The 15323-nt window shown below is 49.4% G+C and overlaps 1 protein-coding gene across 2 annotated transcripts; it reads left to right on the top strand.

Annotated features, from left to right (window-relative positions):
- Nucleotides 1-3906: 3906 nt before the first annotated feature.
- Prkab1 (protein kinase AMP-activated non-catalytic subunit beta 1) lies at nucleotides 3907-14677 on the top strand. Of its 2 annotated transcripts, XM_075981845.1 has the most exons (8): nucleotides 3907-4036; nucleotides 4150-4317; nucleotides 6554-6717; nucleotides 7717-7810; nucleotides 8063-8177; nucleotides 10012-10145; nucleotides 13172-13240; nucleotides 13468-14677. In XM_075981845.1, exons 2-8 carry the CDS (start codon nucleotides 4159-4161, stop codon nucleotides 13543-13545), a joined length of 813 nt encoding a protein of 270 aa, XP_075837960.1. In that variant the 5' UTR covers nucleotides 3907-4036; nucleotides 4150-4158; the 3' UTR covers nucleotides 13546-14677. The 2 variants fall into 2 exon arrangements, with proteins under 2 accessions (XP_075837960.1, XP_075837961.1); XM_075981846.1 differs by lacking the exon at nucleotides 3907-4036 and having other exon boundaries at nucleotides 4043-4317.
- Nucleotides 14678-15323: the final 646 nt, after the last annotated feature.

The following is a 15323-nucleotide window of genomic DNA, read 5'->3' as shown; positions in this document are numbered from 1 at the left end:
AGAGACATACATAGATCTAATTGACATGGAAAGTAGAAAAAGACAAGATCTCCTGAGCATAGGGATCTTGGGAGAGGGTTGAAGGTGGGAGAGGAGAGACAGGGAGGGAAGCAGAGAAAAATGTAGAGCTCAATAAAATTAAAAAAAAAAAACACCAAACAAGTTCCACCAAAAGTGACCCAACAGAGACACTAAGTAGACATCTAAAAATGGAGCGTCCACCCTACCTGGGCTTTCCACACAGGCCAGCGGCTGATACAAATGTTAGTTCTCCTGTAATTATGAGATGTAATATAATACAGCAAGATTCCCATCACTAGTGACCCAGACCTCTGGTCCTCAACTTCATCTCTCTGAGGCCTCCTGGGGTGTACGCTGAAGTCAGTTTTGAGAGTATAATATAGTATTATTTTAGACTATCTCAAATCTGTCTTCTGAGGTTGTTGCCCATCCATCCAATGCCTTCATAGGATGCAAGCACAAGCAGACAAACTGAGTCTTAAAATATTCTGAGGTCCACAATGACTAAAATGTGTCTCTTACAAATCTCAGTGTGATTTCCTGGCCTTTAATTACTAGCACCATGTTTTTAAAAATCATTTACCAACTGTGGGGAGTTGGCTCTTTCTACCAATTCGGTCCTGGGGATTGAAGTCAGGTCATCAGGCTTGGCTGCAAACGCCTTTACTGGCCGAGCCATCTCTCCAGTCAACCCCTCTGATTCTTGGGTTGACTGTTCCTGGTGGGAAGAGGCTAGCGGCTAGCCTGTGTATAGTTATACAAATAAGAAAGGCATGTCCTTTCCCTCAGACATCACAGTCCTGAGAAAAGGACTTAGCCAGAATCTCAGCACCCACTTATCTGCTGCAGCAGGCATCCCCGAGCAGGGTTCCTCTGTGCAGCCCCGGGAACTGAACCACCTCATTGACGACTGAACAGCACTGGCTCGTGGCGTCTGGCACCAAGAGACTGTGCTTTCACTGTTATCTGAGTAAGAGCAGAGACTTTCCTGGCACATCGGAGCGTCTGCCACACTCAGACAGGCACCCCCATCGGCCCTGGGCTAGTCTCAGCTGTCTAGTTGTTTCAGAAAAGAACCCACAGCCCCTGGGCTCCCTGCTGCCATGTGAGATCACTGGAATCAGAGTTAGGAAAACAGGTCACCTGTTCCAGCCTGGCTTACTAATTTCAGCAGGCACACTCAACAGTTCTGACTCCACTGAGTAAATTCAGGCTGTTGGTCATTAGTTTCAGAAAATCCTCTCTGGCCCTCAGCCCTTCCCTTGCCTACCTGCACCTTTGCCTTCCTGTGGCCCACTCCCCTTCCATGTTGTATTCCTTTAGAATTGGAGCATATCTTTCTTACTGTTGCTCACAGCCTCACGGGCAGAAAAAAAATTATATAAACACATAAGCTAAAAAGCAAACGTCTTCCTTCTGTGTTTTCCTATTATGATCTCACCTCTTACCCAGGAGACAATCCTTCCAGAACTCTCCATCTTCAAGGATGATGGCGCTAATAACAGTGCTCACACTGAGTGTGTTCTAGAGTCAGATGCTGACCACTTCCCACGGTTTCTCTTAAGTGAGTCACGAAACAGGCATGTAAGATTGGCGTTATTTTTTTGTGGCCATTTCCCAATAAAGCCACAGTGGAACTTACTAGATGGTAAAATCAGAGTTTGGACCCAGGTAGGCTGACGTCAGAGCCCATGCCCATCTGTCATTTTGTCACTTGGCTTTGGAATTTAGAAGGTTCTGATGGCTTCATACTCACCCACCCCACACAATTCTGACTGTTTTTCTTTAAGCATAAAATGTGTGTGTGTGTGTGTGTGTGTGTGTGTGTGTGTGTGTGCACGCGCGTGTTCACCAGCCTGTGGGCGCACTGCCACAGCACATGTGTGGAGGTCAGAGGACAACTTAAAGAGCTCTGGGGACAGAACTCAAGTTGCCACACTGGCCTGGCAAGTACCTTTACTGAACCATCCTGAGGCTCCCCTCCCCCTCCCACATACACCCATTTGTGAGATTAGCTACCACTGTGTAGCCCAAACTGGCCTCAAACTCATGACCAACCTCCCAGAAGCCTCTCTGCTGCTAGGATTTCAGGTTTGTCCTGCTACCAGCTACATCCAGCTATTGGCTTTTTTTTTTAATGTTCCTTCAATATTCCGTAAAATGCCATTAGCCATTCTGGCATCGAAATACTTCTGGGGTTTTTTAATTTCTCCATTTCATCAAATCTAAGACTCTTTTATGGCTAGAAGCATCCAATTTCAAAGAGATAAAATGTCTTATAATACACATCTTAGAATTAGTATAATAATTAGAATCAATGCTTCAAAAAAGCATACTGTACATAAGTTTTGTATGTGAATTTTTATAATAATTAACTAGAAATAAAATTGTCCATAAGAATGAGATTCATTTTTTTACGTACATACTGTCCAATTCCCTCTAAAAGCCCATATATCAGTCATCAGGGTCTCTGGTTCCCTTAACAAAAAATGTCTCATGTTGCAGATAATATAAAAATAATCCTAAATAAATGTTCAGTGGATGAAATGAAAGACATGGGCTAACAAATTCAATGCATTAAAAAAATAAACACACAACGTTTTTAAAAAATGTCGCAGAGGCAGGCGTATCTTTGTGAGTTCAAGGCCAACCTAGTCTATAAGAGTTAGTTCCAGGAGAGGCTCCAAAGCTACAAAGAATTCCTGTCTTGAAAAACCAATAAAATAAAATAAAATAAAATAAAATAAAAAATGTCTGATAGGGTAGAAGGTGAGAATATTTTAGTCATAAGGGTCTCCTACTGAAGCACTAAGCACTAACGCGTTTTATGCATAATGTGTTTAAAATAATTCCAAGGCCCCTTTTCTTTCTTTCTTTTTTTTCGGCTGTTTTTTTAAAAAAAAATATATATATATATTTATTTACTTATTATGTATACAACATTCTGTCTGTGTGTATGCCTGCAGGCCAGAAGAGGGCACCAGACCCCATTACAGATGATTGTGAGCCACCATGTGGTTGTTGGGAATTAAACTCAGGACCTTTGGAAGAGCAGGCAATGCTCTTAACCTCTGAGCCATCTCTCCAGCCCCCAAAGGCCCTTTTCAAAATGACTTATCAAAAGGCCATACTCTCAACTTAAACACCAACAAAAACCCACTGAAACGCCAGTGTTTTTAAGCCTCCAAAGCGTCTACAGGAAAAAACTTCCCAGAAATCTTAAGGTCTGCCATTTTTATCAAAACACCAGCCAGAAAATCTGCATCTCCCACCGTAGTCTACAGAAAGTTTGACTTGGCAGGTCCAGAGGCCGCTGAGCAGTGAAGGAACGCTACGTTATTCTAATCCACGCTAAAGTGAGAGCCACTGCATCTAAGGGGAAACCCAAATGTGTTTTTTTGGGGGGGGGGTGTTTTAAGATTATGTGAATGAGTGCTCTGCTCGCACGTTTCTGGGCACCACCTGCGCGCTGGAATCCACGGGGGTCAGAATAAGGCGTCGGGATCACCTGGAACCTAAGGCGCGAAGAGTTTGTGCGCCCGGTATCGAACCCCGATACTCTACAAGAACAAGCGCCCCAACGGCCTTACCACCTCTCCAGCTCATGGTTTCTTAATACGATTCGCCCTTTACAAAGACCCCATTAACTGGAGAGTGCACAAACTTGGGAACGAGGCGGGCGGCACGGTCAACAGCACCCTCGCTCAGTCGGGAACGGGAAAGGGACACGCGAGCGCCTCCTGCCGGCCGTCACGAAGCTCGTCCCGGGAGCTGCCCGCGACGACCCACTGCGACTGCGCACTGAGCGGCCAGAGGCCGCCGGCGAGCGGACTCTCCCGGAACGGAAACGGAAGTGATGCCGTGCTAGGCTCGAGCGCTCCGTCCCCAGTGACCACCCTTCCTTCACTGGGCCCGGCCGGAAGCGGAAGTTGCTGAGGGGTGGGAGAAGTTGCCCGAGAAGTGTCAGGTTACGGTCCCGCTCTCGTCGGGGTTCTAGCGGCAGCTGCCTGAGCAGGTAAAGCGGGGCTCGGCGGGCGCGCGCGCCGCCGGAGGGGCGTGGTCCGCGGCCGGTCCCGGGGGTCCCGGGAGTCCCGGCCCGTCCCTTCCCTCTTCCCTGTGTCCCCGCAGACCCCCGCCATGGGCAACACTAGCAGCGAGCGCGCCGCGCTGGAGCGGCAGGGCGGCCACAAGACGGCGCGGAGGGACAGCTCGGGGGGCGCCAAGGATGGGGACAGGCCCAAGATCCTGATGGACAGCCCCGAAGACACCGACATCTTCCACTCCGAGGAAATCAAGGTGCTGAGTCGGGGGGCATCCGAGCCTTCTGGGCTCAGGTGGAGGGGAGGGCACTTTCCTGTGTTCCCGCCACGTTCCCAGCCAGCTTCGCACCGGGAGGGAGCTGACCCTGTCGCAGCCCTCTTGCTGTCAGGAACCTGTGCCTAATTACAGAAAGGAGAGTCACCCTGGGCTTCATTGAACATCATTAAGGAGAAAGCAGCTCTGGGACCGAGTTTAAAATTCTTAATTAATTTGGAGTCGCGCTAGCTGTAATTGAGCACCAGCGTCTACTTTTCTCTTAGGTGTAATTGATTGCACAGCTTGGCGGAAACTTTTCCTCCCCTTCAGGCCGGCCGGCTTTTGCAAAAGTTGGGCTGGGAGTTTTAGTGTTCGTTTTGGAGGTAAACAGGAGCACATCTGTTAAGCTGAAAACGAAGTTGACTAGCAGACTGCCGGAGGTGTTTGGTTCTGCCGCTTCTGGGCCACCCTGCTAACTCTTTCAGATCTGGCAAGTCCATTTGAGGAGGTCAGTGGCCAAGAGTCTCCCGGAACAGCAGCCAGCATAGCTAACGACTACTCCACTTCTGCTTTGCTGAAATAATGGCTTGGACTTTAAGCAGACCAGAGCAAACCATTTTTTTGCAGGTCAAACTAAAAGTTCCTGCTTGAGCCACATTCCCTTACCCACAGTGATGTGGCCAGGGCTTCCAGCCCAGTCCAAGGACGGTGGGTGATCCTAGTGGAAATAACCACAGTTAGGAAGGTTGACTCTGCCCAGCATGGCCTGTTACTGTCTGCTTGCCTATTAATCCTCATTACTTAACAGGCTAGTTGCCTGGTCTTCCCTCGCTGGGCCTTTCCTCACCCCTGCCCTCAAATTGAGATAGGAACCCACATTCTTGTTCCTTGGACCTTAATTTTGAGTCTAACTTTAAGGAGCCTGCTTCTTGTTACTGTAACTCCTTTTCTGGGCTCGCTGCTTTGGCGGAAAGGTGTGTGCTGTGACTTTTGAGTGCTGTTTTCTCCACTGAGTTGAGGTTGTCCCCACCCCTAGAAGTGATCTTGGCCGGGGCTATTTAAGAGGAAGCAAGTATTTGTGTCACCTTGCCTTCTGCTCTCTGCGCTGAGCTGGTAAATGTCTTTAGAGGCCTGGGTGGTATTACTGCTATCCACTGGATGGGATGGGGAGGGGGACTTGAGTGGCACTTCTTTATTCCAACAGTAGTAGCCAGGCCGCCCAGTCAAGTCAGAAATTCCCCCCATTACCCCAGTTCAGCTTTGTGGCTACAGTTAGTGAGCGCACTAGAGCAGTGGCTCTCAACCTGTGGGTCACAACCCCTTTGGCAAACCTCTCCGTACAAAAACATATTTACATTATGATTCATAACAGTAGGGAAATTACAGTTATGAAGTAGCAATAAAAATAATTTTATGGTTGGTTGGGGGTCACCACAGCAGGAGGAACTGTGTTAAAGGGTGCAAGCAGGAAGGTTAAGAACCCCTGCTCCAGTCTGTGGCGCAGACCCAAAGACTGCAGGCATCTTTTAGATTAGAGAAGATCAGTATCTGGAGGTGGAGGCAATAGGCCTTCCTGAGCTCCCTTCAGGGCGTTTTCCCATCCTAGAAATCTAGTCTTTGGCTTTTCTTCTGACTGGAGAACTGTGCTCCACCCCAGAGCTGGATGTGGTCCTTTCTCTCTGGCTGGAGTAAGTCGGTTACCCTCTTCCATAACTAGGTATCGTCATTTGCCATAGTGGCGGGACCAGTCTGTTTTACTTATCTATTGCTCCAGTACTTGGTGAACAGACTCTTCCTCACCCTCTGAATTTGCCAGTTGTAACAGCTCCAAGATCATCCCTAATAAATTTTTATGTACCCGGAAGTCTTGCTTAGTGGAGGGAAATCACATGTATTAAGCTCACGTTGGATTCACGGCAGTCTTCTTTCAAGTAGGCCTTCTAGCTTCTTCTAGAGTTTTTGTGAAGTCTAATCGCAGTAATAGTAGCTAATGATTAAGCACCAACTGTGGGACTATCTCAGTCTGCACAGTACCGACAGCGGTTGCTTTTCTATCTCCATTCTGCAGGTGGGGGACAGACGCAAGTCTGTAAGTGGCCAGGCTGCCTGATTAGAGTTGCTCTTAGGCTAGCGGTGGTGTGGGGAGGCTGCCTGACCCTGAGTAAACGGCTCTGCTCTTAGGCTAGCGGTGGTGTGGGGAGGCTGCCTGACCCTGAGTAAACGGCTCTGCTCTTAGGCTCCAGAGAAGGAGGAGTTCCTGGCCTGGCAGCATGATCTTGAAGTGAATGATAAAGCCCCCGCCCAGGCTCGGCCAACTGTATTTCGATGGACAGGGGGTGGAAAAGAGGTCTACTTGTCTGGGTCCTTCAACAACTGGAGCAAACTTCCCCTCACAAGAAGGTAATGGTGGGACTTCATTCCCTCGTTACTTTAGCTGTGGATATATTCTTATTCCTAAAAGCTCTCTGCGGGTGAACAGAATAAAGGATTTTTTTTTTTTTTTTTGTAATATAGATGTTGAGTGAGAAACTATTTTGCTTAATGAGTTACAGATCTGGTTCAGGTCTCAAACCCTAGAAATGACTGTCTTTAAATGCACAGTTTTCAGAAGACAGCAGTCTCTCAGTGGAGAGGAAGTCTGACACTCAGCTACATGTTTCTTCTGAAAAAGTCAATCCTAGTGCAATGGAGAAAGAACTGGCTGGGAACCTCAGAGGAGCAGGTCTGAGCCCACATTGCCTGCACTAAACAGTCACTCTGTAAGGGACTCTTGGACTTCCCTTCTAGTACTTTTGGGAGGTACATGCTCTGAAGACATTAGCAAGGATATACGAGATGCTTCCTCCAAAACCCTGGTGTGGATTCTGTCTCCATGCTCACTAGTGACCACGCCTGAGCCATCCATGCCCGATGGTTGTTAGAACCCCTGTGCTCCCGTGACTGACAATGAAGGAGGGAACCAGTAGGCCCTGTAACAAGTTAGTTCAGCTCAGGCCAAGAAACAACTAAATGGCCAGGACTCAAGAACTGCTGGGTAGTTCTGTAAGTTTGTGTTCATGCATGTGAGCTCTGTAACACTGGCCATCTCCCTGTGCAAAGGGAAGCTAGGCCGCTAGTGGCTGCCTTTGTTGGCCTCTCCTTGGCACCCAGGCTGCAGACTGGAAAAACATGAATTAACCATTCGTTGACCTTGCAGTGTTAGGATTCTAGGTTCCTAGTGTCTGAGCAAAGGAAGTTTTCTGGAAACTCTTGCCTGCTGCTTTCTTAAGTGGCTTTCCTGGGTTGAGACTGTAACCATGCATTGTTGAACATGTCTGCTCTCCTGCAGTCAAACTCAGTTGGTCCTGGAGCCAGAGCGCAGCCCACCCAGCTGAAACACTGCTTCTTCTCTTTCTGCAGCCAAAATAACTTTGTAGCCATCCTGGATCTGCCTGAAGGAGAGCATCAGTACAAGTTCTTTGTGGATGGGCAGTGGACCCACGATCCTTCTGAGGTACTCTTCCTGCAGCCCCCAGCCCTCTGGGTGCCCGCACACCAACACTGACCACTTCCCTTGTCACTTGCTGTCAGGTCCCTTTTCCCTGTGTGTGGCTCCGAGTTAGACAGCACCAGTTGCTAGGTCATTGGTATAATTGACCAAGAGTAGCTAGCCAGGCCGTGAGACCTCCCAGCCAGGAATTCTAGTCCTCTGAAAAACTCCACAGACCTTCCATGTTATGATGTCTGCCTGTCTGTCTCTTCCCAGCCAATAGTAACCAGCCAGCTTGGCACAGTTAACAACATCATTCAAGTGAAGAAAACTGACTTTGAAGTATTTGATGCTTTAATGGTGGATTCCCAAAAGTGCTCCGATGTGTCTGGTATGAACAGTTACTTTATCCCACATGTGTGCAGACTGGGGCTGTGCAGCCTGGACATACTTCTCTTTCCCTTGCCTCTCACAATTGAGCAGAAGCTGCCCGGCCAGGTGGACAACTATAGCTCTCCAGGCCACAGCAGTTCATTCCTAACCCCGCAGCTCTGGCTGTTGAAGCTTAACCCCAAAGAAGCCGTATGTCACTGCCTTGTCTTGTGGGCTATTCTGTAGTTCCACTTGGCTTTAGGAACAGAACCAGGCGGGGCTGAAGAGGCCCTAGAAGGACACTTTGGGTCTGTAATGAGCCAGCACCAGGGGAGCTGCCAGCTCACTCCCCACTCAGTGTCTGGAGAATTGCAGGCTGACAGGTGATAAAGGACACCTCAGTGACCTTGGCTGTCACTTGTGCAGTCCATTAGCTGCTTGTCAGGCTTCTGAGAGAAAAAGGCTGCATAGCACAACTCTCTTTTCAGTCCTGGTAGACAAGAGTCTTCTAACCACGGAGCTTTGGGGACTGCTGTCCACCCACACCCCATAGGAAGAAACTACCTGGAATGTCAAGGGACAGTTGAAGAGAAACGATGTATAGTGATCCCGGTGGCAGAGGCAGCTGCTCTTCCCCTTCTTGTACACAGGGGCTGCTTCCTGGGCCCTGTGGGAGACAGTAAGGGAATCTTCGGGAGTGCACCCAACAGTTGGAGAGGACAGATTTAGTTCAGTTCACAGATTTCCCATCATCTCTTGGGCGGGTCTGGAGGGTCTGCCTCTGGCGTCTCACTGTTAACCACTTCTGACATCACAGCTCTAAACAGACTGGTGGGCTTGGCTGGCTGTGGATCTGGGTGCTCTTGCATTGGGATCACTGGCTGTCTCCGGATGACCAGTCACGTATTTTCAAATAGGCAGAGGGTGCAGCATGATGGTGCTGCGCATACTCCTCCCCCTGTCTGGTGTGGAACTTCATCTGCACACCAAAGTCTTTAGTCAAAGTGCACCTCACTGCTGCCGGGTGCCCCTCCCCCAGCGCTAAACCCCTTTGGACACTCAAGTTCGTTTGTTTAATATGATGTGCTTATTCCTTATGGCTCAGTTTCCTGCACTGAATGCTTTTCTCAGTTTTTCTACTGAGATGTGGTTGGATCATGTAAAGGGAGCCCGGCCTAGAAAATGATGTTGAGAAAGTTGGCAGTTGGACCAGCTTAAGGATCAGGTGACCAGAGCCCATCCTGATGTTTGGATAACGGCTCAGTACCTCAGCCAACCAGCCAACCAGCCAGCCAGCCAGATGTCAGTATTTGGGATGCTTCTGACCTGAGGTGCTGTACTTTCAGAAGCTTCTTAATTGTGTCTGGATAGTAAAGATGCTCAGACCTGAGAGTGAGGAGCCAAAGAGACTTTACACTTAGGTCTTTATTGTTATTTATTTATTTTTGATATGCCGGTGCCTCGTAAAACCTATTTTATTCTGCCTGGGAGAGCTTGTAACTTAGGCTAGGCCACTTTTCCCACTTTGAAGCCTTGAACTTGTGGCATTCATCAAACTCAGCCTGAAGAAGGAAGCCTTTCCTCTGACAGGAGAGGCTAGGTCATTAGGAATGGCTCCCGCTAGTGTGACCCAGACACCTAGCTTTGCCACAACGGTCCTTTCATTGGAATCTCAATTTACCATTGAGGTTTATTCCGAGCACCCAGATTCTACAGATGTTTTTCATCCCCTCTGTTCCTCCTCTCTCTTGAAGAAAATAGGAGTCTGTATTGAGGGAGCAAGGACAGAAAGCTGGATAAGGAAGCCATAAATCAGCTTAGGTCTTAGCATCCTTGTCACCATCTCCCGACAGAGCTGTCCAGCTCCCCACCAGGACCCTACCATCAGGAGCCTTACATCTCTAAACCGGAAGAGCGGTTCAAGGCCCCGCCCATCCTCCCGCCACACCTGCTGCAGGTCATCCTGAACAAGGACACGGGCATCTCTGTGAGTACGCTGTCCAGATCCCTACAGGGCCGTGCTCATCTGCTCTCCTCTTTGCCCGCTTTTACACTTGTATCCTCCACTGCGGGGACTGCCATGGTCCTCGGATGCGGAGGACAAAAGCTGCTGGTGAAATTTACGTTGAAATTTCACTAGAAAATATTTAACCACCCCTTCTTGGTCAGCTAGATCTTGGAATTCTTCCTCCGGCCATATCATTTTAGAATCGAATTACCAAGTTGCTTCTGGAAACATCAGCCCTTCTGGATCAGAATTTAAGCTGTCGTAACACATTTCCTCTGTGAAACTGCCCAGTGACCTGCGGAAAGGAAACATGGAGCCTGGGCCTCGCGCAGCCAGCTGTTTCCTGTGGCTGGTTTTCCATTCTTTTAACCTAAGTTGTCCATACTATGTAGCTCTGTTCATAAGGCACAATCTTACCCATTGTCTGCCGCTGAAACAGAATAGAAACCGAGGTGCTTATGAAGAAGGGAAGTGGTTTGGTGTAGGCCAACAGCTGTGCCGTACACAAGCATGGTATCTGCCATGCCGTCAGTGGGAAAGCAGGCGAGGCTTGAGCCCTCAAGACACCTGACCCACTCTCAGGGTGCCTCCATCTAACTCATCACCAGTTACTGCCATCTCCCGATAGTCACTGGGAACTAAGGTCCTAGTACTTGAGCTTTAGGGGACGCCGTCAAACCGTAACAGGTGCTAAAGTAGCCATGGCACTCAACACTCTACCCGTAAGTAGACTCCACGTGCTGGTGAGCGTGATGTGTCTGTGGGGGCCTTCTCTTAGAGCTGGACCACCAGGGCAGTGTTTGCTACTCCCTCTCAAAAGGCCCAGCTTTCTCAGGGACCAGCCTCGCCTCTGTGCTGAGAGTCCACACACAGCAGCTGGTGTGGTCATCTGTCTGTATCCAGGAGGAGGCTGGGGATAAGAACCAGCAAACTTGAGATCTTCTAGCAGTGTCCAGCGCTAAGTTGGCAATGGCTCATACAGACGGCCAGTGGGGTCTGCAAGGACCCTTAGCTGCTATCCTGAAAGAATCGGGTGAGGCTGCTCCCTCCCTCCTCTGAAACAGTTCAGAGGTTGGAAGACATCCAGCACCTTCTAAGCAAGGAAGGCGCCTCCTCCTGCCAAGGGAGCCATGAGTAGGGAGAACCTGTGCCGGCACACTCTGACACAGGCAGCCCTGGGCTCCAACAGGCCGTTTCCAGTCACAGAGATACTGAGTGGCATCCCCAGCAGAGGTTAGAGTCTTGAAGGTTTTGAGAAATCCAGCACATTGTCACTGTGGTCAGCCTCTTCTCACAATTGTTCCTCGTATCCAACAGAGATTTTGTACCCTCTGACCAGTGTCTTCCCCACAGCTATTGTTCTGCCTCTCCTATCCTACCTTTTAGAGATTTTGCTTATGTCCTATGGTTTTGTCTTCCGTGTCTGGCGTATTTAATGCCCACAGAGTTCATGTTTCCTTTTTAAGGCTGCGCCACATACCGTTGTCATAGTTTCTTTTCTAGTGCTGTAATGAGGTATTGGACAAAAGCAATCTAAGGGAGAACGAGTATGTTTTGGACTCCTAGTTCCAGGTTTTAGTTCATCCTAACAGGGAAAACAGCAGCAGGACTTTGAGGGAGGAGGTCTCAGTGCATCCACTATCATCCAAAATCAATGAATGCATGCCTTCTGCCCACCTCCTCCATATGGTGCAGTGTCCCATCCAGGATGGTGTGTCCTGTGTTTGTGACTCCACAGCGTGGCTGTGGTGAACAGTGCGGCAGTGAACATGAGCGGACTGATGTCTTTTCAGCTTCCAGATTTTGTTTCCTTTGGATGCACTTGTGCATTGCATGCACACGCATGTGCACACAGATACACACAGACACATGGGTTGTATGTCTAACTCTAGGGATCATCCATAGACAGTACTGAGTTATGTGTTCATTAACAGCACAGAGTAGATTGTAAGTGGTCTCTAACCACACAGAGAAAGTGATGAACGTAACTGGTCCAGTGTAGGTATTCCACAGAACTTGCACAGCCCAAACATGACGCACTCTGAAAACTGGCAGATCAAAGCTGTAGTTCTTGGGACTTCCAGCAGCAGTTGGCTGAAGCAGCATTCTACTGAGGCACAGAGGCCAACTCTTGTTCTCTTTCTGCCAGGCCTGCCGAGCAGGGGCTCTCGGGGAACCTGCGACAAAGCTGTTAGCCTCTGAGACAGGACAGGTGCAGTGCTGGGAGGCTGGGCTGCCAGGGCAGAGCTAGGTCTAGGGCCTGGGAGTCCTGCTCCTCCACCTCCAGTTCTCTCGTGACTGCAGGCTGCTGTCCCCAGCAGGTTCCAGACTGACCGCTGCAGCTCATTAGGATGCCGCGTGCTTCTCCTGCGTCCTCTGCACAGCGTGAGAAGGGCCATCCAGCTTCCTTTGGAAGGCCTGGTCACACCTTCTCAGAGCTCTTGCTTTCCCCATTCTGGGCTTCACGGGCCTGCTGGCAGCTCTTGAAGGCACTAAAGTACTGGGGTTCCCTGAGTATTGAGTGATAAGAACACACCTTCCCTGAGTGAGGGACCTCCTCGGCTTTGAGTCACCACAGCTAATCATCACCTGTGCTTCACTGTTCTCCGTGTGAGTGTGTTCTCTTAGAGTTGGGGATGTGCAGTGAAGGGACTGTCGGGGCTCTTGTGGTGGAAAGGTGTGGTGAGGCCGTGTCCGTGTGTCCACTTCTCAGGGGCGTGTAGACACAGCATATCTTGTGTTCCAGGGAAGTGTTTCAGTGGGTCCTTGATCTTCTGCCTCTTCTCGGTAAGGATGGGACAGGGACTCCGGTCAGGTGAAAGCTTGGCTGGAGTATTCCAGTCCATGATAGATTCAGCCTTCTCAACTGCCAGCTATACAGCCCTTCCACTGCCCCGCTTGGGAGGACAGGTCCTCGGCTACCCTGCCTGTGCCGTGAAGTAAGGGAGGAAAATCACCTTGCCTTCCAGATCCTGCTTGTTCATATCTCCCTTTGTTCCCTCCAGTGTGATCCAGCGCTGCTTCCGGAGCCGAACCACGTCATGCTGAACCACCTGTATGCACTCTCTATCAAGGTACGGCTTGTCTGGCCTTAGAGCAGTTTCTGAGCATGAGGTCTGAGGACCTGTCGTGCCAGGATTGCCTGCAAGTGTTGACAGCCAGGGTAGCTTTTGGGGGTCTGTCAGGCTCTGGTTCAGGTTCTGCCCAGGAGCTGCTTTCCTTAAGCCTGTGGCGAATCTCGTGTCCTCTAAAGTCTGTGTCCCTGACTCTGTCCTGCCTTTGGTCATTCCCACCCTCTTAGGACGGCGTGATGGTGCTCAGCGCAACTCACCGGTACAAGAAAAAGTATGTCACCACCCTGCTGTACAAGCCCATATGAGATGCTGAGAGCCAGCCATGGACCACAGGGACAGCAGGCAGTGCTGGGCTCTCCATGTGCATGCAGATCCTCACTTCACTCTCTGGGACATTTTACCCCTGCCCTAGTCCTCCTTGAAGGCTTGTCCAGACACAGCCTCTCTAGAAGAGTCCAGAAATGGGGAAGGGATGGCTGCCTGCAGTGCACGAGGCTAGTGTACTCCAAACATCCCCTCAGCTGCCCAGAGATGTCTAACGCCAGACCTGAGTGCTGGCACCTTGCTAGTAAAAACTGGGGAACAGGGACTGAAGCCACACAAAAGTCCTCATCGTATTGTCCAGGGTCGATGGCCTATCCCTGCTGGAGCCTCGCTGTGGACGTAAGCAATATTCAATGCTGCCTGTCCTTCCAAATCAAAGCAGTAGATTGTAGATTCAATGGAAACTCAGATGTCTGATTTCCAGGTGCAGCTTTGCAATCATTGCCCGATACCATGTGCACTAAGGACCTTTTTAACTAGAGTGGCTGGCTGTCCAGTCCTACCTAAGGCAATAAGTCACCAGGATGAAACTATAGACCATGTGACTTCGCTCAGCAATAACTGTCCTCAACACAAACTCCAAACCCACTGCCGTATTCTCCATTAAGCTGGATGATCCTGAGGACTGGCCAGCATGGAAAGTTGTCCACTCCTTATTTCAACTGTAATGGTGACAGTGTTACCATGACGACTGTCAAAGTACCCACCCTTCTTCAGTTCCAGCATGTGCTGTTCAGCTGGGGACCCGTGTCTCCAGTGAGCAAAGGATGTCACAGTGGTTGCTATTGCTCGTTCTAAAAGAACTTGAACCCCTATAGCAACCACCTAGATTCTCAGTAGGACAGTGTCTTTGGGATTCGTATGAATGAACCTGTTTTACACTCATCTTGATTTCCCTGGTGATGCTACAGATGTGCCCATTGGTGTAGGTTCCTGTCACCTGTCAGCAGAAATTACCAATATACCCTTTGTTTCTGCTGAACAGGCGGGAACTAGCTCAGTGGTGTCAGTATCTGGCTGACCTGAGTTTGGGTTCCTTTTTGTTACTGTTTTCAAAACACTGAATTGCTGTCATCTTGATGTGTAAGTTTCAATAAAGATTTGTAAAACTAACCAGAGGGAGTTTACATTCTGTTTGGTTTCTTGAAGAGTAGACCTTCCAGGTCTATCTTGTAACTCTGTGGACAAGACAGCTGTGAATTCCCACTGGCTGAGGGTCAGATGCAGAGGCACCTACCCATCATACCTGTGGGTGCCCGAGAGTGAGGTGGGAACTAGAAGAAAATCTCACGTGTAAATTAGCTCTTGGGGCGCTGGGGAGATGCACTAACTATGTGAGCATGAGAACCCCGGTTCAAATCTCCAGAATCCAATAAAAGTCCTGTGTTTGTAACCCCAGTGTTGGGAGGAGAAACAAGCAGATCCCAGCACCCATGGCCAGCCAGTCTAGTTAAAATACGAGTTTGAGGTTTAGTGAGACACCTTGCTTCAAGAGAAAAGGGGAAGAGTGACAGGACACCTGACCATCCTGTGGCCTGCACCTGCGCATTTAAAAATTTAGCTCCACTCACAAGGGGCTGGAATACCTGGAAGTGCAATGTAAAAACTAGTTCCGAGGGCACCCCGTGAGAGTGACAGTCCCAGGATCATAGGTGGCTCCTGAGGGAGATGACTAGTATACCAAAGTGGCAGACGGCAGGCACAGCTTCAGGAAACGAACACATACGTTCTGTGTGCATATTTATTCAAAGATCTCATT

Source organism: Microtus pennsylvanicus, chromosome 1, assembly GCF_037038515.1.
Source record: "Microtus pennsylvanicus isolate mMicPen1 chromosome 1, mMicPen1.hap1, whole genome shotgun sequence".
Lineage (NCBI taxonomy): Eukaryota > Metazoa > Chordata > Mammalia > Rodentia > Cricetidae > Microtus > Microtus pennsylvanicus.
The sequence above is the reverse complement of the archived record's forward strand: the minus strand, read 5'-3'. Positions and strand labels throughout refer to the sequence as shown.